The sequence below is a fragment of the Phacochoerus africanus genome, chromosome 3, assembly GCF_016906955.1.
Source record: "Phacochoerus africanus isolate WHEZ1 chromosome 3, ROS_Pafr_v1, whole genome shotgun sequence".
NCBI classification, from domain to species: domain Eukaryota; kingdom Metazoa; phylum Chordata; class Mammalia; order Artiodactyla; family Suidae; genus Phacochoerus; species Phacochoerus africanus.
The window spans coordinates 150079744-150103254 of NC_062546.1; the positions used below are offsets into that span (position 1 = coordinate 150079744).

Consider the following 23511-nt stretch of genomic DNA (forward strand, 5'->3'; position numbering starts at 1 on the left):
TTCACCGACCAGTAAGCTTTACACTGAAAACCAGTTCAATAAAGACAACTGATCAAGTCGATTGTGAACACTTTGGAAAGAACTCCTTGATCACTAGGAGTCCATCTGATTCATGCCAGAGTATATTTATATAATTGATAGGTTACTAGGTAGAGAGCCCTTCCTTTGAGCAGGATCTTCCATTATAGACCTACGAAAAAGGTTGTGAAATGTGGTTAAATTAAAGTACTATCAGGGACCATCAATGATTGTGTAAAAAACTGGTTAATCAGGAGTTCCTGTTGTGGCACAGCAAAAACAAATCTGGCTAGGAACCACAAGGATTCAATACCTGGCCTCGGTCAGTGGGTTAAGGATCTGGTGTTGCCCTGAGCTGTGGTATAGGTCACAGATGAGCTCAGATCCCGTGTTGCTGTGGCTGTGGTGTAGGCTGGCAGCTACAGCTCTGCTTCGACCCCTAGCCTGGGAACCTCTATGTGCCATGGGTTTGGCCCTAGACCCCCCTCCCCCAAAAAAGACCAAACAAAAAAAACCAACTGGTTGATCAACAAATTATGTAATGCATTGGATGTCAAAGTGGCCCTCAGACACTTTTTTTGTTTGTTTGTTTGGTCTTTCCAGGGCCGCATCCCCTGCAGAGTGTGGAAATTGCCAGGCTAGCAGTCAAATTGGAGCTATAGCTGCTAGCCTACACCACAGCCATAGCAACACCAGATTCTTAGCCCACTGAGCGAGGCAAAGGATCAAACACACGTCCTCATGGATACTAGCTGAGTTCGTTACCACTGAGCCACGATGGGAACTCTTCAGACACTTTTAAGTAAAGATCTAATTGCAGCCAGAGGAGACTGACTTATTGATGAATAGTATTAAACCCAGGCTAATGTAGTAGACAGCTGGTTCAAAATTAGTGTAACGAGATGCAATCATGAGTCAAAACTAACAAAATGACATGAAATAAGGATAAACACAAAGGTTCACATTTGTATGTAAAAGATAAATAGGCAACATGGATATAAAACGGAAGAGCCCTAGCTTGGCAGGAACTGCAATAAAAATGTAACAGGAGTTATATTCTATCACAAGCTTAATATGAACCAACAGAGTGAAATTACTACTAAAGTGCTAGCACAATCTTAGATCTCATTAGTAAAGAATGATAACCACTTTTGTATGTGTTTAAGTTGTACCTTACTTTTTACTTAGATTTTATGAAAGATTTTGACAAACCATGGAAAATTCTGAGAGGGTAGATTAGGATGAAGAGAGAAATAAAGCTACCTCCTAAATGATAGAAAGGATGTATTTCTAATTATCTGTAGAAAAGATTCAGGTTAGACATTGCAACTTCAAGGTTTGAAAAAATTTCACGTGTAAGAGGAATGAAATATGAATGCCACCCCACCCCAGCCCCATGGAGCTAGAGAGGGTTAGAATCAGATATGAAGACAGATTTGACTTAGATTAAAAAAAACCCAAAAACTCCTAGGGAGTTCCCGTCATGGCACAGCGGAAACAAATCCAACTAGGAACCGTGAGGTTTCGGGTTTGATCCCAGAGGGGTAAAGATCTGGCGTTGCCGTGACCTGTGGTGTAGGTCACAGACACGGCTCGGATCTGTCATTGCTGTGGCTCTGGCATAGGCCAGCAGCTGTAGCTCCAATTCGACCCCTAGCCTGGGAACCTCCACATGCTGTGAGTGAGGCCCTAAAAGGCAAAGCAAAGCAAAACAAAACCAAAAAAACACACTTCTAGTAACTGGCATTTTCCAACAAGAAAATGAAGAGTTTCATTAGGAAGAAACTTGAGTTATTGAAGGAGAGATGGATTAGCCATCTTTTAAGAATTCTGTAGAGAATTTTATACAGGTCTGAGATTGATATAAGGATTACATTTTACAGATATAACTTGACAACTAAATCTTAGAGAACATTTCTAAATGTAATGGAGCTTCATTATAAAAAGATCCGCTAGAGTAAGAAATTCTTCAAAATGAAGATTCATCCTAGATGTTGCCTTTAGCCTCTGGAAATTTTGTAAGAATCTTACTGTATTCTCTCAACACAACTGGGAACTTCTGGGTGAACTTTATGTAATAATAACAAGGTTGTGTTTGGAGTATAGTCACTCTTTCTTGTTAATAAAATAGCCTTCATGTGATAAACTAACAAGAGGTCTAGGACCAAAGAAGCAAAAAAAATGCTGGCCTTCAAGATTGTTGTAGGTTCAATGAAACTAAAAAGAACTTCCTAACCAGCCCAGCTGCATAACAGACCATTGAACTTTTGAATTTATAATTTTGACTTTGACAAGTAATCCTTACAGAAGGTGGGATTCATTTAATGTCGTTCTCACCATATTTATTAAATTAAGGCACTCAAGCCCTAGGTCCTGAGTTAAAAAGCTCTTCTTTAAAAATAGCTGCCACTGCTTCTCCACTGAGTCAGACCGACGCTTGGCTTCAACATTATCCTCTTCCTTTTGTGGGATTTCAGTTTGGTAAAACTCCTTTAGCCTCTGACATTGCTCCTCTGCCTGAAAAAAAGAATATAAATGAAAGTTAAGAACACTTAAAAAGATTTTTAAAGGGAAAAAATTCAGATTCCAATAAAAGCCTCTATAGAAATTAATTGGAAACTATGTTTCAGATTTCTTTAAATAGTGATTATACATTGTCAATTTACTGAAAAGACATGAAAATCTATTTAGGTTGTTGACAGGCCAGACTGACTACCACTGAGTAGTAAATGAGCTGACCAGTTTATTACCCATAAAACTTACTTACTGTAGCCAAAATCAGATTGATATATTATATACGTGTATGTTTTGCATTGGGGGATAATTTATGTCAAAAACCATTGTGGTGCCATTTAAAGCTGATTTTATAATTCAGAAGAAAGATAAACCTATATAATCAAGAAATACAAATCAGAAAGAAATGTAAGTTCAGTGAAAAATTATTCATAATTAGTAAATCACAACTTGCTTTTAATCAGTGGTGAACCAGAACAAAAGAGTACAAATAATTGTGAATTTTCCATATGGGTGTTAGTATTAAACTGTCTCCATGAGCTAATCTTAGAGGTACCTTACTTCACCTCCCCAGAATTATATTTTCTCATTTTCTAACCAATGTAAGTAGGGCTAGATTATTTTAAATTACTCTCTTCAAACAGGGTTTATATAAAATTAAATGTGCCTGTAAAACTATAGATTAACATGTAACTGGGTGTTATAGAAATAGATTTTTTTATTGTAGTTGATTTACAATATATAGCCAATTTTTGTTGTACATTAAAATGACCCATATATCTTCTTTCTTATATTATCTTCCATCATGTTCTATCCCAAGTGATTGGATATCATTCCCTGTGCTGTATGGCAGGACCTCATTTCTCATCCATTCTAAATGTAATAGTGTCCATCTACTAACCCCAAACTCCCAGTCCAACTCACTTCTTCCCTCCCCCTTGGCAGCCATGAGTCTGTTCTCTATGTCTGTGAGTCTGTTTATGTTTTGTAGATAGGTTCATTTGTGCCACATTTTATTTTATTTATTTATTTATTTATTTTGTCTTTTTGCTATTTCTTGGGCCGCTCCCGTGGCATATGGAGGTTCCCAGGCTAGGGGTCCAATCGGAGCTATGGCCGCCGGCCTACACCAGAGCCACAGCAACGCAGGATCCGAGCCGCGTCTGCAACCTACACCACAGCTCACGGCAACGCCGGATCATTAACCCACTGAGCAAGGGCAGGGACCGAACCCACAACCTCATGGTTCCTAGTCAGATTCGTTAACCACTGCGCCACGACGGGAACTCCCTGTGCCACATTTTAGATTCCACATAGAAAATCTTTGATACAAGTTTTATGCATAATACTTAATGGCCAATAGGACCAGAGTCAAAGAGTTCATAACTACTGAAGGCAAAAGAGGATAAGAAATTTTAGGCAACGGGAGTTTCCGTTGTGGCGCAGTGGTTAGCAAATCTGACTAGGAACCATGAGGTTGCGGGTTCAATCCCTGGCCTCGCTTGGTGGGTTAAGGATCCGGCGTTGCCATGAGCTGTGGTGTAGGTTGTAGACGCGGCTCATATCCCACATTGCTGTGGCTCTGGCATAGGCTGGTGGCTACAGCTCCGGTTCAACCCCTAGCCTGGGAAGCTCCAAATGCTGCGGGAGCGGCCCAAGAAATGGCAAAAAAAAAAAAAAAAAAAAAAAAGAAAGAAAAGAAAGAAATTTTAGGTAATGGCTAATCACTATATTTTAAAGATTTTAACATCATTCCTAATTGAAATGAGTGCCTACAAATGACATCCAGAAACAGAAATTCTTTCCTCTTTTCCTATATTCCATTTATTCATGCCTCTGGTTTGCTAATGCTTGTTTCCTCAGCCCAGAATGATCTTTCCTCATTTTTCTGCTTCTACTTATACTTCATGAGATAGTTAAAATGCCACCTCCTCCATAGGGTCTCCTAAGATTCCATAGTAAGGATTAAGCCTTTAATTCTTGGGTTCCCAAAGGTAGTTCTGGGAGAGAGAAAACAAAAAGTAAATTATTACAGCACAAAGACAAGTCCACGCCCAATGTCATGGGCACATGACAGAGAGCAAATGGGGATGAACTTCCCAAAGGAATTGATGCTTGATCTGGATCTTACAGAATTGTCCAGGGTGAGAGGGAAGAGGAGAAGGGTGGCCCCAGATGGGAGGAAGAACAAGAGTGAAGGCACAAGTGTCAAATATTGGCTGGTTCGGAGCATGATAAATGATCTTGGTATGGGTGAAGAATGGGTAGTAGCAGCTGAATGGTAACAAAGAAGCAAGAGTGATCACTGTGTTGTGATAAAACTGGCTGGTAGGTTTCAACTTGTTTTCTAGTATACTCAACATGATGTGACACATTCTTGTTAGCCTGAGACAACCGACAGCTATCACAATGACTCAGACTCAGCATGACAACCACAGTACTTCAACAGGATTGTGCGCTACAGGCTGGGGTGTCAATTTGACAGGCTGTAGGTTCTGTGAAATACTCAAAACATAAACTTTTATTCAACCTCCATTTCCAACTGCTTAAAAAAGCCTCCTTGAGCGTAAGTGAAAATGATGTCATTACAGGAATTCCCTTGAATTTGGACTATTTTCTTTTTTTTAAGTGAATTAACGAAAAACTGTAATACTTTATCCTATCCATTTTTTTGGCAAAAGTTTTATAACTTGCTTCACAAATTACATTTGTCAGGTAACATGAATTTCAGGATGTGACCTGATCAGATCTGCTTTAGAATCACCATTTTTTTGAAAGGCATGAAGGGGGGGATTATAGGAGGCAGAGAGAACATGTAGATATGATTTCTCTAAGTGGAGCCAGAGATGATGAGGACCTGAAAGGAAGAAGTGATGGCACAGATGAAGAGGAAGAGGGATTCAAAAATTTCTTAGGTGGTCTCTGAAGACAGATGTGGCATAGCATGGCCTTTGGAATATGAAAAACCAAAGGGAGGAGACTGGGGATTAAACGTCAGCTTTGAGGTTTATACCTGTTTGGCCTTATAAACCTAACTTCTCAGAGCCTCAGTTTCCTCTTTTGTTAAATGGGGATAATAGTAAATAAACATAGGGGTATTAGAATTAAATGAAATCAGGAATGAAAAGCTTGGGGCCCAGCACAAAATAAGTACTCATTAAGAGAGAGATTGGAAAAGACTCTGAACTTCTATACAGGACTTCTGAAAGACAGGGGGGTCATTTATCCAATGCCAAGATATGGAAGGAAAACATGTTTGAGGAAAAGATAGCCAGTTGCATTTAGTTGAGTTTCAGGAGGCATAGGTGATTAGGATGACTGGAAGTTGAAAGCAATGGCCTGGAGCTCAGAATACTTGGTGCTGAGGAACCAATTTTGAGTTATTGCTGAATTGAAACTATAGGTGTGGGGGGTTATTTTTTGTAGGGAAAGTAAATAGAACGTACAAAATAGAGGCAAGAACTCTGTGACGCGCCACACTTCAGGAACAGAGAACTGAATCAGGAAAAAGAAGGAACAGATAAAGACGTAGACAGACTTGTGTGAAATATCCAAATAATTCAATTCTATAGGGACAGAAAACAGATCAGTGCTTGCCTGAGGCTGGGGGGTGGAAACCAGGACTGACTAAACGTACCCACTAGGGCTCTTTTTAGATTGATGGAAATATACCAAAACTGGAGTGCAGTGATGGGTGCACAACTCTATAAATACACTAAAAGTCATTACATTCTAAAACAGGTGAATTTTATGCTATGCAAATTATACCTCAAAAAATCTGTTGTTTTTTTTTTTAAGTCGAAGGTGAGTGTGAGTAACTGGGTTAAATAAATGTGGCAGAGGGAGTGAGTGGGATGAATATTGAAAATACATTATTTCAGGAGGTTCCCTTGTGGTTCAGTAGGTTAAGAACCTGACATGATGTCTGTGAGGATGTGGGTTCAGTCCCCGGCCAATGGGTTAAGGATCTCTGATGTTGCTGCAAGCTGTGGTGTAGGTCACAGATGAGGCTCAGATCCTGTGTTGCTGCGGCTGTGGCATAGCCTCAGCTACAGTTCTGATTTGACCCCTAGCCTGGAAACTTCCATTTTCTGCAGGTGCAGTCATAAAAAGAAAAGAAAGGAAAATACACCATTTCATCTGTCAACTAGAAAGTAGTAGGTGTAAGCTTATAAGAAAATTTTCAATGGAGTGAAGAGGTGGCAAATGGCTGGATTGGAAAGGGGATAAACTAAATGGCAGTGGGATGAGGATTGGTGAAGATCAGGAGGAATAGGAAAGAAACATCATCTTATCATCCCAAGAGTCCAGATATGAAGAGAAGGAAAACTGTACAGTGGTAGCCTTAGTGAGGGCAAGACTGCTTGGGCATAACTGTAGACCAAGAAGGAGGAAGCAATGGAAAAAGCAAAATTTTTAAATTACTATTATTTTGTCTCTTCAGGGCCACGCCCACAGCATATGGAAGTTCCCAGGCTAGGGGTTGAATCCAAGCTGCAGCCACAGCAATTCCAGATCCTTAACCCACTGAGTGAGGCCAGGGATCGAACCTGCGTCTTCATGAATAGTAGTTGGGTTCATTACCATTGAGTCACAACGGGAACTCCACAAAATTTTAAAATTAGAGGATGGATACTGAAGCTAGATTCCCTATGCAGGAGCACATAGGGAAAGACTGATAGCTGATTAGTGCTGGACCCATGTCCACTTTATTGGGGACAGTAGAGGAAGAATGAATATGTTAGTGGGTTTGGAAACTGAAGGAAATTAAGGAAGTTAGGCTCAATGGACTCATTTGTTTTAGTCCCATATAAGGTAAGGACATAGACTAAGATTTAGGAATGGAAACTGTGGTAAGAAGTTTGAGAATTGCTATTGAATGGGCACTGACTAGGGAGCTTATGGGGGAGCTCGGCTGAGGCAAAGCCCCATAAATGCATAAGAGCACCAATCAGCACAATTGTGTGATTTTCCACAGGAGCATCTGGAAGCTTAAAAAGAGAAGCTAAGTAAACAGAGTGTTGGAATTATCTGGTATGGGGAAGTGGCAGAGTTAGGATGGCAGGCAGGGGGCTGAGGGTATAGGGAGTGGAATGGAATTGAAAAACCATGAGCTGGTGAGGAAAGAGGGAAAGCCTGAGGGGGTAGGAGATTGCCAGGCTGCGAGCACTGCCAAGGTTGGGCCAGAAGGCTCTGCCAGGTGAGAAAATTGACTGAGTGACAGCTGGGAGGAGGAAAGGATAGGCAGTCCCTCTGGGAAAGTGTTGTTTGCAAAGCTAAGGTTCCAGCCCTCACCCCAAAGATGTTGGTCCCAGAGGCCAGACTGGACCGTGGAAGTAGGTGCTGAGCTAGAAGCTAAGAAGTCACAAAGATGCAAAAAAAAACAGGCACTTCCTTGTACCGTCTCCAACATTTCAATTTCTAATAAAAATGCTCGTCAACAGAAAACCTATCAGTTGTAATACTTCTGCCAAACGCTGAGAGTTTGAGGCTAAGAAAAATTAACAACAAACAACAAACAGCCAGAATAACGAAAGATGTGGAGAAGGAGGCAGTGGTCCCCTGAGATTTCCTGGGCGTGACCTTCCTCCACATTGGCGAGAACTCAGAATATTATGGAAGGAGAGCTGACAGAGGCAATGTGAGCGGGCAGGATGGGGGTCATGTGAGGTAAAGGTGAGAGTGTTGGGAGGATGGGGGGGGGACAGAAACTGGGAATGCCACCTAACTTTGGTTGGCTTTGCCCCCAGGTAGACCTTGCCGGCTCTATCTCCCACTCAACCTGTACCTGCCTCCCTGAAAGGGGCATGAAGGGCATGTACCTGCGAGCACTGGGACTGGAGTTAAATGTGTTGAAACTCTAGCACTTTTCTATTACCGATGTCATCTTCGAGAAGCTGGGACCTTTGAGAGATGGAATCCTAGTCTACCAGAGGGAATGTTACAGATTATTTAGCACAAACCAGTCAAAATAATGCCTCAGAAAAAGCTCTCAGAAGAAACTTATTAAAAAAGCATCAAACCAGGAGTTCCCATCATGGCTTAGCAGTTAACAAACCTGACTAGCTTCCGAGGATGCGTGTGTGATCCCTGGCCTTGCTCAGTGGGTTAAGGAACTGGTGTTGCTGTGAGCTGTGGTGAGGGTCACAGATGCAGCTCAGATCCCCCATTGCTGTGGCTCTGTTGTAGGCTGGCGGCTACAGCTCCAATTGGACCCCTAGCCTGGGAACCTTCATATGCCGCAGGTGCGGCCCTAAAAAGAAAAAAAAAAAAAAGAAAAGCATCAAACAAGACAGATTTGAGACTGGACCAAAAGTCTTTAATTTCCAAGTCTGTATATTTTAAAGAAATCACATGAACTACTTGGGTATTTAAAGAGATTCATGATTTATTTTTGAATATAAAATGACTTTTTATGGCCACACCACAACCCAGCCCAGGATTGAATCTAAGCTGCAGCTGTGACCTGTGCCACAGTTTCAGCCACCCGGATCCTTCAACCCACTGCATCGGACCAGGCCATTGAACCCAAAACCTTGGCAGCAACCTGAGTCACTGCAGTTGCATTCTTAACTCACTGTGCCATGGTGGGAATTCTGAAAATGAGTTACTTTTAATTAATTTTGTTCTATGTTTAGGACACTATAAAAATTTGTAGACCATGGTAAAAAGTGTTCCAACACAGCCACTTTGCTTATTTGTAAAAATCTACACATACACACTTGTATTATTTTGTGGTAAAATAATGTACTCTTTGAGTCTCTGTATGGTGCCTTGGAGTATAAAGGGGCCCTCGATGAGAACATGCACTGGGGTGGAGCATCTGGAACTACCCAGAGGGCTTCTATCCCCTTAGAAAGCAGGAAGACAGGCAGAGGCCACGCTGCCAAAAGGGGAGAGCCCATAGGTACCTCCTCTGATGACTTGAGAAATGCCACATAAGTTTGCAGGACTTGTGACCTGGAGCTGATGCTTTGGCCAAGTATGTTTAATTCTTCCTCTAGCCATTTAGCTTTAGAAGAAAGCAATGACACTTCATCAGGTTCAAAATCATTTGTCTCCGTCAGGAGTTTTGCAGCTGCTTCTAATTCATGTGATGTCTCCTACGAAAGCAAAGCACAGGGGGTCAGAAGCTGACAGGGGAATCATGAACATTCACATTTCATTACCTCCTGTACAGCATCTATTATGATTATTAATTGAACTTGTACCAAAGCTCTCCTCAATAAAAAAGGCACATATTTCAAAATTTGGGGGAAAAAAAAGGCACCTTAAAATGAAAACCGTCTCAAATTATTTTTCTATCAGCTATATATCTTCTTCAGAAAATTGTATTTTCTATTTTACAAATAGAAGTAAATTTGTTTAGTAAGAAAGGTTATAGAACAAACTGGCAGAAATGTTTAAAATAATTTACGTGAAATAATTATATGTGATAACTGCTTTATGAAATTTACCAATAGCTCTAGAAAAATCTTAATTTTGTTATATGAGATGACAAATTTATAGAAATTGTTTACTCCTTTTCCAATTTACAAAAAATGCCATATCAATTATGCAGTCTTATTAAAGTTTCCATCTACAAGAGTTTTCTAATAATTGTAGGGAAAATAGTACAGATGAGGTTGGGATAACCTAAGAGTCAGTGAATTTGACTTGATAGGAGTTGTTCTCTTGTGTTTTCTTTTGAGTGCCATTTCTGGCACATGAAATATAACCACTGATTTAGTGGATGGGTAGGTAAGGTAGGCACTACATATACAATAACTGCCACAGAGCTGTGTAAAATTTCACATGGGACCAAGGTAGGATTCAAGTGAATATGAAAGAAAAAAGCTCCACTCTCATTTAAAGCAAGGAGGGATTGCTCTCCTACTTGTATTTAATATGCTTCCCAAGGACTCCACTGAATGAAGGTAATTTTAATTTACAAGTTCTGCACTTGGGGAAGGAGGAAGCAGAGGGGTTTCTCCCTTAGGCGATTTCCTCCTTCCTTCTAAAATCTTGAAAGCAAAAAAAATGAAATTGTGTTCAGGCATGCATTTCATTCTAGACACTTTAAATAATGAATTAAAAATGCCCCATTAAAAAAAAATGGTTCATTTGTGAGTTTCAGGTGGGGGCACTATCTAAGAAGGGGATTTTTTTTTTTTTAATTTTCAAAAACTGATGGAGTAGCGAAGCTGTTTCTTGCAGACCTGGGAACTTGCCTCACCTTCTGAAACACCTGCTGGGGTAGGCAGGGACTTGAGTGCAGGTTTGGAGAAATATGTGAACATAAGTCCCATGTGAAAGGGGTAAGAAAGTGCCAGAGAAGGTGCTAGGTAAAGGAGGGGGCATCTTCTGTCTCTAAATGTTGGGTGTGCAAACAAGATTGTGATTTTTTTTTTTTTGGCCTCCTAGAATCTTGCAAGCACTCTTCCTGCCTCCTCTGGCATCCCCAAAAGGAGTCGCTAACACCTCCCAGGCAAGGAAAGCAGGCCAAATGAGTGTTTAACACTACTGGGCTATAATGATGGGTTTCAGTGAGCTCGAATGTCCTAATAAATGCTCATATAAACATAAATAATTTATATACACATAATAGTAGGAGTTTTTAATTCATTATTTGCCACAGTACTTAGAATTGCAACCCTCACAAGAGCTAGTATTGTTTTATAGTTACTGAATATAAAGAAATCATATTTACAAAATCATAACCATAATAATAATAATTCTTACTTTGTTTACCTTAGCTTGGATATCTAGTTCCAGATATTTACTCAAAATCTTCTCTGATTCTGAAAGGCTGGAACCAACATCTATTGCATTGGAAAGTATAGCACTGATTTTCTGAATGGACATTTCCACCTTTAGAAATAAAGAACGTACTGTAGACTTAGTCATATTTATTGGCACATACGTACGCATATATAGAGAGAAGATAAATATTACTCCAAAAATTCCCATTAAACTTTAAATATATATCAATTAAATCTAAAAATAGTTTTAAATATTTCAGAGTTTTGTATTTAAATTAAAATAATGATCTTTATATGAGGTAATACTACTAACTGACCAATAGAGGGTATGTTTACAAATATTTCTTTTATTAAGAGATGAGATATAGGCATTAATCCACATTCTTTAAGAATTTATTCTCCATATTACCTAGAAAGGATAATTGTGTGTCAACACATCAATAGAGATAAGCTTTTCTGGTTCATTAAGCCCCAATCATCCACTGTAAATTGAATGGGGCCCAATTTACAGGTACATTTTGAAGCAGAGGTCCTGCATAGGTATTAGATCACCTTGTGGGTTACTATATTTAGGGCTGAGGGACCCTGGGACAGTACCACATGCTGTGCATGTGATAATAAAACACAGGAACAGGCTTAGGAGATTTAATTGATGAATGCAGGGGACTGTGATTTGATCTTCAGTACACATGAATCAATGAATAGTGACCTTTAAAGGGTTCTATTCAATTCAAGTTATTGCTTTGCTCTAACTAGAGTCCATACTTCCCAGAGTCAAATTGGCTCTGAATTAACAAGACAAGTAGCAACAGCTGTTTGAGTTCCTACAGTGTTTTCCACCACCACCAAATTAGCTTGGCTCTCAAGCTCTAGGGAATGCAGCACCACAGCTGCCACCATATTTGGAACCTCCCTGGACCCAAGCATCAGAATAAGGCTCAAATTCCCATCTCTGGATCAATAACAGTCGAGAAGGCAATTTAGATAGTGATGTAGTTATTTAATGACCTCTCCTGTGAAGTCTATTAACTCTACTTGTGTTAGTCAGGCATAGAAGTCTATTGTAGCAAATGAAAAGAAAATGTCATTGAAAATCTCAGATCCAGCCTAGGCATCAGCATTAATGGTTCATCAGCATTAATATCACTGAGATACTATTAGTTTTTGCTATATATCCCACCTAGAGATAAGCCATTTTTTATTTAGCCAAATAGTAGCTGCCTGGTTTTATTCCACTTTGAAAATGGGAAATAAAATTCTCCCATACAAAGCCAGGTATTCCCTCTGCAGAGAGGATTTTCACATGTGTGCTTTTATTCCGAGTGACCATGTCCTCTGCACTGGCTTCATTTAATAAAGGACGATGGGAGTTCCCATTGTGGCTCAGCAGGTTAAGAACCCACCTAATATCCATGAGGATGCAGGTTTGATCCTTGGCCTTGCTCAGTGAGTTAAAGGATCCGGCATTGCCACAAGCTGCAGTATAGGTTGCAGACATGGCTCGGATCCCAAATTGCTGTGGCTGTGGTGTAGGCCAGGGGCTACAGCTCCAATTCAACCCCTAGCCTGGGAACTTCCATATGCTGCAGGATGTGGCCCTAAAAAAAATAAAGTATGATAATGGCAATTCATTCCTGGAACCCCTAAAACTCATTTTGTGTATCTCTCTGCTGTTTTTGTGTTGTATGGTGCCATGTTAACCAAAATATGCATACTAGACCATACACAGAACCATTTAAATCAAGGAAGACACAATCCCAGTATGCACATGGTTCAGTTAACACAGTTCTGTGCAAAGTAAGACCTGCCTTTGTGTAACTGTGTTCAGAGCTAGAGAGGAAGGTAGGATGACACATCTAGTTTTGGCGACCTGGGGCAGGGATGGCTGTTGAACTGGAGTGAATTACAACTTCATCCTGTTTGAATATAAAGCCTAATGTGGGATGAAGAGAATCCTGGAGACACGCCTACCTTCCCACCATCCCACATGCTACACTCGCCATCATCTGTTATCACTAGGTAAGGAACTGCATCTAAGCAGTAGCTTAAGGAGGACACATTTTATGAAATTACCTTTCTTAGGTGGCCCTCCACTGAGGCTGTTAACTGCTGTCTCTGAAGAGCAAATTCCTTGTGTGCTGAACACTCTTTGGTCAGATGATCTACTCGTCTCCTAATGAATCCCATCATCTCATGGACACCAGTCACCTGAGAGCTGAATGAAATAATCCAGCCGTTAGTTCACGCTACCCTCCCAAAGAAGCGCCAGGAACAGTGAAAATTTGGAAAGGAATCTTTCATGATAAGTATGGGTTGATAAAAGTTATCAGGTTTCAGGCTTTAGGATAATAGAAGCTAGATAATAGTATATAATAGATATATAATAGTATATAATAGATACAATAGATAATAGTAGCTAAAGTCCCAGTACAGCAGAGAGCAAAACCAAATTATGTTCCTCTGTTTAAATCAGTCAGTCCTGAGGGAAAAGATGACTTATGGGTTGATGCAACCAGGTCTAATCTTCTTGTTTAAAGGTTCACTTTTTAATATTTCTCTAAGATATTTTGGGGCCTTATGGAAAAAGCGGTACGTTTGCCAAGGGTGTTCCTGGTGGGGGTGGGGAGGGTGTTACTTAAAAGCTTCATTTATCTAAAGAGGCTCTTTGAATAGAAATGTGGACCAGCCAATTAACAAAACATTTACTGATCCAGTAGGATAAAGTATTTATGTAATAGTAAGGTTCTTGTTCTTGATAATTACAAATGCTCAATGCTGCATTCATTAGATAAAAACCAAGCTATCACCAACAATGAGGAATTGAATGTACTTGTTCATAAAAAGAAACTAAGCTTCACATTGTTGTTTTTCACTTGTGCTGTCCCTCATGAGAAAAAAGTGACAGGAGAGCTTATGAAATGAAAATGCCTTTAAAACAACAGATGAACTTCGAGCTGGACCCCATTTGCTATGCTCTAGACAGATGAGTCAGTTTCCTAGCCATTTCCAACTTATTAGCAATGCAAGATTTGTGCTTACCTGCAATGCAAGACAATTAAAGAGCATTGCTGGTGGAACGAGCACTTTTTAATTTTTCAACCTAACTCTGAGATGGAGCCTCTCCTCCCATGTAAGAAGTTGAAGTCTTTAATTTCCCATCAGTCATTGCCTTCCAATACTCATAAAGATTAGCATGATAACTCTTACATTTAATTACCCAGCGCTTAAAAAAGATCTTGGAAGGTGATACAGATTTCAGGAGTTTTACCTCAAATAATTAATTTATGACTCTGTAAAAATGAATTTAATTAGTAATGAAATGAGGGCAGGATCCCAAATGCCTGAGAGGTAAAATGACTTCAGAGGAATGACAATGAGGCTGCCAAAGAGTTGAGAGTTCATCAGGCAGCTTGAGACCCTTGTCAAAGGTGCATAGGATTCAGGTGTGTCCTGTGGGACTACAGGAGTCCCAGCGACATTTAACAAGGGGTAGGGGGAGGGAGGGGGTAGGGGGAGGGAGGGGGTGGGAATCTTATTCCTGACATATCATGTTCCAGAGACATTGGACTTAAAATAATTTGTGTTGCATTTTAATAACTCAGAGACAGTGAAGAGTATAACCAAGAAATCAGGAGAGTTTTAGAAATAATTTGTATAGTTATAGCCACAATCTCTATAAAAGCAGTGTATTGGTAATACTAATCATATTTTTAGGAGTTCCTGTCACGGCTCAGCAGTTAAAGAAGGTGACCAGCATCCATGAGGATGTGGGTTTAGTCCCCGGGTTAAGGATCTGGCATTGCCGTGAGCTGTGGTGTAGGTCACAAAAGCGGCTCAAATCCCAAGTTGCTGTGGCTGTGGTGTAGGCCGGTAGCTTCAATTTGACACCTATCCTGGGAACCTCCATATGCCACAGGTGCGGCCCTAAAAAGATAAAAGACCAAAAAAAAAAAATCAAATTTTTACTGCATCTTAGACATCTCAAAGACATTGTATGCTAAAAAGACACTTAAAGAATGTATACATGTATGTGTGACTGGGTCACCTTTCTGTATAGTAGAAAACTGACAGAACACTGTAAACCAGCTATAATGGAAAAAATAAAAATCATTTAAAAAATAAAAAAATAAATAAAATAAAAGACACTTAAAAGCCCCGTTGTCCTGTATGTTATAATTTTCTGCAGAATATGCAAATTTGGAATGAGAAAGATAAAATAAAGTGAATAAGCACTGTGGAAAGAAGGTACAGAGAATAAAGCTTGTCTAAGTAAAGGGGTCAAACTTTTCTAAAAACAAGGCACCATTTTCAACATTTTAAGTAATCTCTTCTAATTCTCAGAAACACCCTATGATGTGGGTATAATTGTTATTTCTATTTTGCAGGTGAGCAAAATGAGGTACAGAAAAGCTCAGGAACTTGCTCAGGTGCCATTTATTAAATAATGGCAGGGCTGGGATTTGAACCTTTTCATCTGATCTCAGAGTCCACCCTCTTTACCACCTTACAGTACCTTTTCTGGGCCATGACACATGATGGGGGTGGGGAGTATCCCTTCTAAAGTTTCACTTTCCCTTGAACTGAGTGTTGAAGGGAACAGAATTAGCCCTGCTGGCCTGCTCTTTCAAAATTGGCTGGGTTCTCTAGGTAATGCAAAGTTTGTCTGTAGTTTGCAAAGTGACCACTAGAGGGGCACAATATCTTGTTCAAATTCACGTTTTGAAGGCCCCTCTTGCACAGAAAAATGACAACTAAAATCCAAATCAAGCATTCCTTCGTTAAAAATATTGCTTTTTAGCATTCACAATTTTAATCTAGATGAATCATAGCCAGTCAAATAGGATCTTTTTCTCTGTTTTTAGTCAGACCATTCATTTTCAATTTTATAACCACCTAGGAGATTCGGTCTCATTTTGTGGTGATTTATGCCTTATCCTGTAAATCTATTGCATTATAAATACTTTAAGGGAAAAGACAACATTCTTTTCATTCAGTTATCCTCTGTAGCCCTGAGCACATAGCCTTGTTAGAAGTAAATCAGTGTAAGAGTTCCTGTCATGGTGCAGTGGAAATGAATCTGACTAGGAACCATGAGGTTGCAGGTTCGATCCCGGGCCCCGCTCAGTGGGTTGAGGATCCAGCATTGCCTGCTGTGAGCTGTGGTGTAGGTTGCAGATGTGGCTCGGATCTGGCGTTGCTGTGGCTGTGGTGGAGCTGTGGTGGCTACAGCTCCGATTAGACCCCTAGCTTGGGAACCTCCATATGCTATGGGTGTGGCCCTAAAAAAGACCAAAAAAAAAAAAGGTATATCGATGCATATTTTCAAATTAAATAAAATACACTTTGATCAATATTTAAGGGAAGATACAGATTTAAGGAACAAGAATATATGCACAAATAGCTACTGTATTAAAATGTCACTCATAGCAGTTTGGAATAGTTTTTAAACAGAGGTGATTTTATCCTTTGCCCACTTAGAGAAGTTTCAGGCTATCCAAAGACTGCCCGATTTCGCCTTTGATGGTTTAGGATTTATAATTAGGTTGACTTCCCTCCTCTGTGTCAAGCCTTATAGGGACAGACTGAATTACCTGTCCCCTGTGCATCCCACTCTTATTTGTGGCTTAGATCCCTTCCTCAGTGTGAGAATTTCTCATTTATCTCGCTCACCCTGGCCAGCTCCTCTTTTCCTCTCTCTTCATCTTCAGCTAGATCATCATCTCTGATTAGGCTTAATCTCTTCCCTCTGCCTAATTCCCAGTTGGAATTGATCTGTCACTTTCCTAACTGCAGAGCTGCTCCCTCTCATTCCATCTTGGTGAAAACCTAATCTACAGGTTATAGCCAGCCCTCTTCATTTTCAGTTAGAAACTTGAAATACTGATTCCAGATGTTTCTTTTGAACATTCCAAAACATTGTAAGACATGTATAGAAAGCATATTGTCAATTTCCTCAGAGCCTGAAATGCAGATGGTTTGATCAAAAGAAAAATATGACCGCACACTCTGCCAGCAATCTGTACATGAACTTAAAAGTAAATGAACAGAATTCCACCAGCCACCCAGAAATGAATCCTATTACTTCACGGGAATGGGACAAACACTGTAGGAGGATAACAGAAACTTGGTTGCAGGAAGCACTAGGGCTATTTATTCTGACTCTGAAGCCATGGGTGGGGGGGACCAGCAGACTAGCCTTCCAGGTCTAACACTGTGGCTCTGAAATTTGCATTGGAAATACTGACTGACCTTTGTGCTCTTTGTCTAAATGCATTAGCTGGTTCCTGTCTGTAGTCTAAGCCTGAGGAACATCAGGTTATTCCTGACTTTGACTCCTTCAAGCATCACCGATCCTCAGAAATGACAGACTGTGAAGGCTTCCTTAGACATTTGTTAGAAACTCCATCCAGGGAGCATTTTCTCCTCTATTCATTGAGCCATAGAAAAGAGGGAAGGGGGAAAGAAAAATGACTGATTTCTTCCCCCCCCCCCCCAGAGAGCAGAGACATATTGATTTCTGGCTCAAAAACAGGCTGTTATATTTGCAGTATGGAAGCAGTTGCTCTGTCTCTGCATTTGTTACAAATTGGGGCTGGGGGAGGGGAGTAAATCCCAATGTTAATGTGTTCTAATGATTCTTTCCTGAAAGCGGCAAGTTGCTTTCAAACCTTTCATAAATGACTATTGGCAGCCCATCTGGGTTAGGAGCTCAACCAGATGGTAAGCACTTGACAGCTTACTCTGTCTCATCCCAAGGAATCAGCTGGTCCTATTTTTTTCTTTTTGTCTATGGACAAATTATATTTTAAAAGTGGGAAAAAATCTTCCTTATCTTTAGCTCGCTACGTGTCTTAACAGGAATGCCTCATGTTTACCACATTGACTTTGGAGGAAACAATGGCCATTCTCTAGCATTTATCCCTACTTTGAAAAGGTGCCATTTGGACTGCAGAAGTGAAATGCATGTTTTTGCAGTAATTTTTTCTGACTCAGTTTTACACATTGAGAATCATGGCCCACCAAACAGATTTCACCTCAACACACATCTCTGATATACACAGGACAATAAAGAAACAGTGGGTAGTAAGTAGGGCTGAAGCTACAGGTTCCTGGGTTCTGGTCCAGATCCATGCAGAGATGCCCTCAAGTTCTCTTCCTATGAAGCCAGAGGGACCAAAATGTGTCCTACTTGAAGGTACCATAGTTAGGATATTACCTGAAATCAGCAACAGATGGGGTTCTTCCTCCTTGTAAAAGAAGGTTGAAAAACACAAGATCTAATTGCTACTGAAACCAAGGAATCAGACACAGCAGGGCAGTCGGGAATCCCTAATCCTCCCCAACCTGATTTTCTAGCTACACTTCTGAGAGCCATAGCATCTCCAAGGGAGCTTGGGTGACCCTGATCAAACATAAAAAGACTGATTCTGGGAGTTCCTGTCATGGCTCAGCAGAAACAAATCCGACTAGGAACCATGAGGATGCGGGTTCAATCCCTGGCCTTGCTCAGTGGGTTAAGGATCTGGCATTGCTGTGTGCTGTGGTATAGGCCAGCAGCTGTAGCTCCGATTTGACTCCTAGCCTGGAAACCCCTAGAAAAGATAAAAAGACAAAAAAAAAGAAAAAGGACTGATTCTGGACTGGAGACCCTGTGAGTTCAGGTGGAAGTCATCACATAGCTGCTGAGAAGGAAAGAGAAAAGAGACGTGAACAGAGTAAGGGCAATAAGCCTGAAGAACAAACACTTCCTATCTGAGGAACAATCTAAAATTTTAAGACACATGAGGAAAATGAATCCTAAGAAAAAACACTCAACAAACAACAGCTAAATATAATCTTATCTGAAACAAAAATAAGTAGAGCCATCGGAAAATGACTTTAACATAAATATATCTGACATCTACAGAGAGGAAAAACCAATACCCAGAATAAAAAAACCCCCAAGAAACTCTAAAACAAAAATGGTCACAAATAAAACAAAATTTGGTATGAAAAAGAATGAGTTAGAAATCCTAGAAATGAAAATAATATAATTATGGAAACAAAAGAATTCAATGGTTGAAAACAAAGGGGAAGTTAACAAAAGAGAAACATCAATCTGAGAGATTCACTGAGAATGCAATGCAAAGAGATAAAGGAATGAAAAACACAAAAGATGGTCCAGACAACAGAGGGATGGACAGAAGTCTCCAACCTTCTTCTACTGGGACTTACAAGAGGAGAGGAAAGAGAGAAAAACAGAAGATCGCTATTTCAAGAGATAATTGCTGAAAATTTTCCATAATCGATGACATAGGTCCTCAGATAAAAAGGGCACAGCAAGAGCTAAACAGACAAGTATTCTCATTTGAGGTAATTTGGAAAATATAAAAATGCATTTTAATGTATTTCCTTCCAAAAATTTTTTCTTTTTGCAGCCTTATCACCCCTCCCCCTCCAGAGTTACTATGATTCCATAAAACGGATCCAGATGGTGCTTGACCCTCTTAACATTACATTGTGAGGGTTCTCTCCATCTTCAAATATTCCTCAAAAACACTCTTCTGATACTGGCTTAGAATAGTCCTTACTGTGCTAGACCTTAAACCATTCAAATGTTTTCCTATTTTCTGGGAATATCTAGTTGGTTTTTAGGTTTGCACTATTGTAAAAGCACTGTGATGGGCATTTTATTCATAAATATATCCATTCCCATCTCTTTCCCTCTCTTTTCTATATTCTTTCCTCTCTAAGACCTCTCATCAGAGAGAACCGCCCTTCAGTGGTCCAAGGCACAGGTTTCTGGCCCTCTGTTCAGGCCTCTTCTATAGACTGCAATCCCAGATCTTCTTACTTCAAGATCCTTGCTGTTTCACATCACATCACCAGCACAATAAATGAATAAATTCATATTGTAATGAGTGACTCCTAAATATTTTATAAGAACCAAATCTAATTAGTCCTAGATTTAATGGAAAGGGTAAACTTTGGGTGCCTTCCATACTAAGAATTTCAGAGTTATAAAAGCCTTAACAATGGTAACAGGCCCAGATTGCAGTTTTGACATTTACTCAACCTCTAAAGAGAACAACTTAATATAGACATGAAAATATTTAGAAAGTGACTGAGCTAACACTGTCATAAGAACTCAACTTTGCAATTTACTAAATTTCGGTATCTGACATTTACCATCTAAATACATCATCAAATTTTAAAAAAAGTTATTTTAAGTTTTTAAATGCTTGGTAGAATTCCTACAAAATGTGACCATAGATGACTCTATGATAGAAGGAGACTTCTGGTTTTGTTTCATTGTTTCATTTTGTTGAAGGGTGGGGATTATTTTTGTTTGTTTTCCACTTAAGATCTTTTAAAATATTTTTGCTAAGACATAAGCTTTCCTTTAAGCCACACCAGCACCATAACTTTTGAAACCAAGTCACGTAGTATGTAAATACTGAGATAAGATAAAGGAGGTTTTCCATGTGGTTGACCTTGAGGGCTGACCTCAAGGTGATGCCATGGTCTGGATGAGGAGGTGATGCTGTCTCAAGTCACACAGCTAAGGAGTGAGTCAGAACACCACAGAGTGAAAGGTGAAGCCAGGAGAGGAGGGCTGATGAATACATAGGAATTAAAAAAGTATTCTGTTCATCTTGGCTGGAAGATGGAAACTCCTCACCCATCTTATCAAATCCAACAAAGTCCCTCTCAAGTGTGACTCCTTCACTTGACCAACCTGGATCACAGGAGTTTGGGATTGTCCCCTTCTCTGAAGAGGTGGCCCCAATACATGCTGAACCTTGGCTTCCTTGGACCTAAATCACACTCCCTCGATTATCATTTCCTGACTGAGAGGGAGGTTCTAGGGACTTGGGACAGGTTTATGAATTTTTGACTGTCCTTGAAGCCCTGAGCTGGTAAGTCACAAGAGATGCTTATCCATATGTTCAATAATGTTTTAAATAAACTGGTAGAGAGGAAGGCAAGATGGCACAAGAGTAGGGGGATGTGCTGGCCCTCTCCCACAAACACAACAAAAAAAACCACATCTACATGTTAAACAACTGGCACAGAACAGCAGCTAAACGCTGACAGAGAACTTAAACTTCCAATAACAGCAAGAATCTCGTGACATAACTGGGTAAAACAAGAGAAAAGAGGAGAGTGAGAAAAGGGAATCAGACCAGATGGGCACGCCCAAAAGGGAATTGTGAAGGAGAGAGGGAACACACACCCTGGAAGGTCACCTAATCCACGGAAAGATCAACCGAGTCTAAGGAATCTCCAGACACCAAGAAAAGCAAAGCAGTAGGTCTGAGAACTGAAAAACAGAATGAGAGCCGAACAGATCATCTGAACTACTGACACAGTCACCAAAAACCAAGACGCTCGGGTGGGGGCTGGGCATGGAGACCTCGGCTCTGGAGGTTAGTCTCTGGGAGTGGGCTGGGGTTGGTGGTGCAGAGACAGCCTGGGGGACTAGGAAGCAGTGCATTGTGGGTGGAGGGAGCAATATGCTAAGGGCTGGGAGTGGAAAGCCACAACAGAGGGAACCTGGGAGAAGAAGTGGACCCGCAGGAGAGACAAGGCACCAGTGTTGGGGAGGGGAGAGGAGGAGGGGTGGGCCGTCTTGCGCCCCAGCAAGTGCACTTTCCCACCAGCTAGCAGAGAGGAGTGCTTCCAGTGCATCCTCCCTCCCCCTACTCCATGCAGGCCCCTGACCTGAGGCCACCTGCCATCCTGGAGGGCTGGCGTCACCACTCGTGGAAAGCAAGCCACCTCAGGGGTTGTCCCTGCCCTGACCTGCCTGCCCTCTGGAGGGGCTACACCCTGGTGGAGCAGGGCCCAGCACCGCCAGGCCTCTGGAAGAGCCCTACAGTCCAGAAACACCAGAGCAAGTTCTGCCAGTTCCAGCCGCCCTGGGGAAGCACCCCTTAGTCTCCCAGCAGCCCTACTAGCTGCTCCTGACCTCGGGAGGTGCTGCACTCGCATGGAGCAGCTGCTCAGAACCACACACCCTGTGGAAGAGCTCCACAGCCCAGAAATGCCAGAGCAAGCTCTGCCCAGCCACGGGAAGTCTGCATTCATAGCAGTGTGGACCTGCCAGTCCCGCCTGCCCTGGGGAAGTCCATCTTTGCTTCAGAGTGACCCTGCTAGCCCCACTCACCTTCTGGAAATGCCCCACGGCCTCAAAGAAAACTGGCCAACATCGCCAGCCCTTGGGAAACACTCCACAGCAGTGCCAGGGCAAACCCTGCCCGGCCATGGGGAGTACACCTACACCAAGAAAAAGAAAATAACAAGCAAGATGAAGAAGCTCAGAAGCCATTCCAAGTTAAACCAACAGGAGAACTCACCTAAAGCAGCCAACAATGAAACAGAACTCTGCAGTCTGACAGACTTGGAGTTCAAAAGGGATATACTGAAAATACTGAAGGAATTAAGAGAAGATATGAACAATAATGCAGACTCCCTCAGAAAGGAACTAGAAAATATAAGGAGGAGCCAAGAAAAACTAAAAAATTCATTTGCAGAATACAAAATGAGCTAAGGGCAGTAAAAACCAGAATGAATAATGCAGAAGAAGGAATTAGTGAAGTGGAAGATAGAATAATGGAAATCACACAAATAGGGCAGCAGACAGAAAACCAAATGAAAAAATATGAAAGCAATATAAGAGACCTATGGGATAATATAAAGTGGGCCAATCTAGGCACAATAGGAATTCCAGAAGGAGTAGAAAAAGATAAGGGGATTGAAAATGTATTTGCAGAAATCATTGCTGGAAACTTCCCAAATCTAAAGGATACTGAATTCAGGATATAGGAAGCACAGAGGACCCTCAAACAAGTTGAACCCAAATAGACCCACACAAAGACATATTATAATAAAAATGGCAAAAGTTAATGATAAAGAGAGGATCCTACAGGCAGCAAGAGAAAAGCAAAATGTTACCTATAAGGGAACCCCCATAAGGCTATCAGCTGATTTCTCTACAGAAACTCTACAGGCCAGGAGGGAATGGCAAGAGATATTTAAAGTGCTGAAAGGAAAAAATTTGCAACCTACAATACGCTATCCAGCAAGAATATCATTTAAAATAGAAGGGAAAATAAAAAATTTTTCCAACAAACAAAAGCTAAAAGAATACAGCAATACAAAACCCATTCTAAAAGAAATACTGAAAGGGCTTCTCTAAATCAAAAAAAAAAAAGAAGAAAGAAAGAAAGAGGAAGAACTAGGATGGAGGAAACCA

General features: G+C 40.8%; 1 protein-coding gene across 6 annotated transcripts in view; it reads right to left on the minus strand.

The window, feature by feature from the left end:
• The window catches only part of CCDC141 (coiled-coil domain containing 141), a 207241-nt gene that overhangs the window by 52538 nt on the left and 131192 nt on the right, over positions 1–23511 (minus strand). For 5 of the 6 annotated variants that reach the window (XM_047772988.1, XM_047772989.1, XM_047772986.1 and 2 more), the window contains exons 9-12: positions 13347–13488; positions 11254–11382; positions 9444–9635; positions 2356–2535 (exon numbers count right to left, since the gene is read on the minus strand). In XM_047772988.1, coding sequence (XP_047628944.1) covers positions 2356–2535; positions 9444–9635; positions 11254–11382; positions 13347–13488 — 643 coding nt within the window. The remainder of the gene's footprint in view (positions 1–2355; positions 2536–9443; positions 9636–11253; positions 11383–13346; positions 13489–23511) is intronic. The other variant, XM_047772987.1, reaches the window with a different exon arrangement.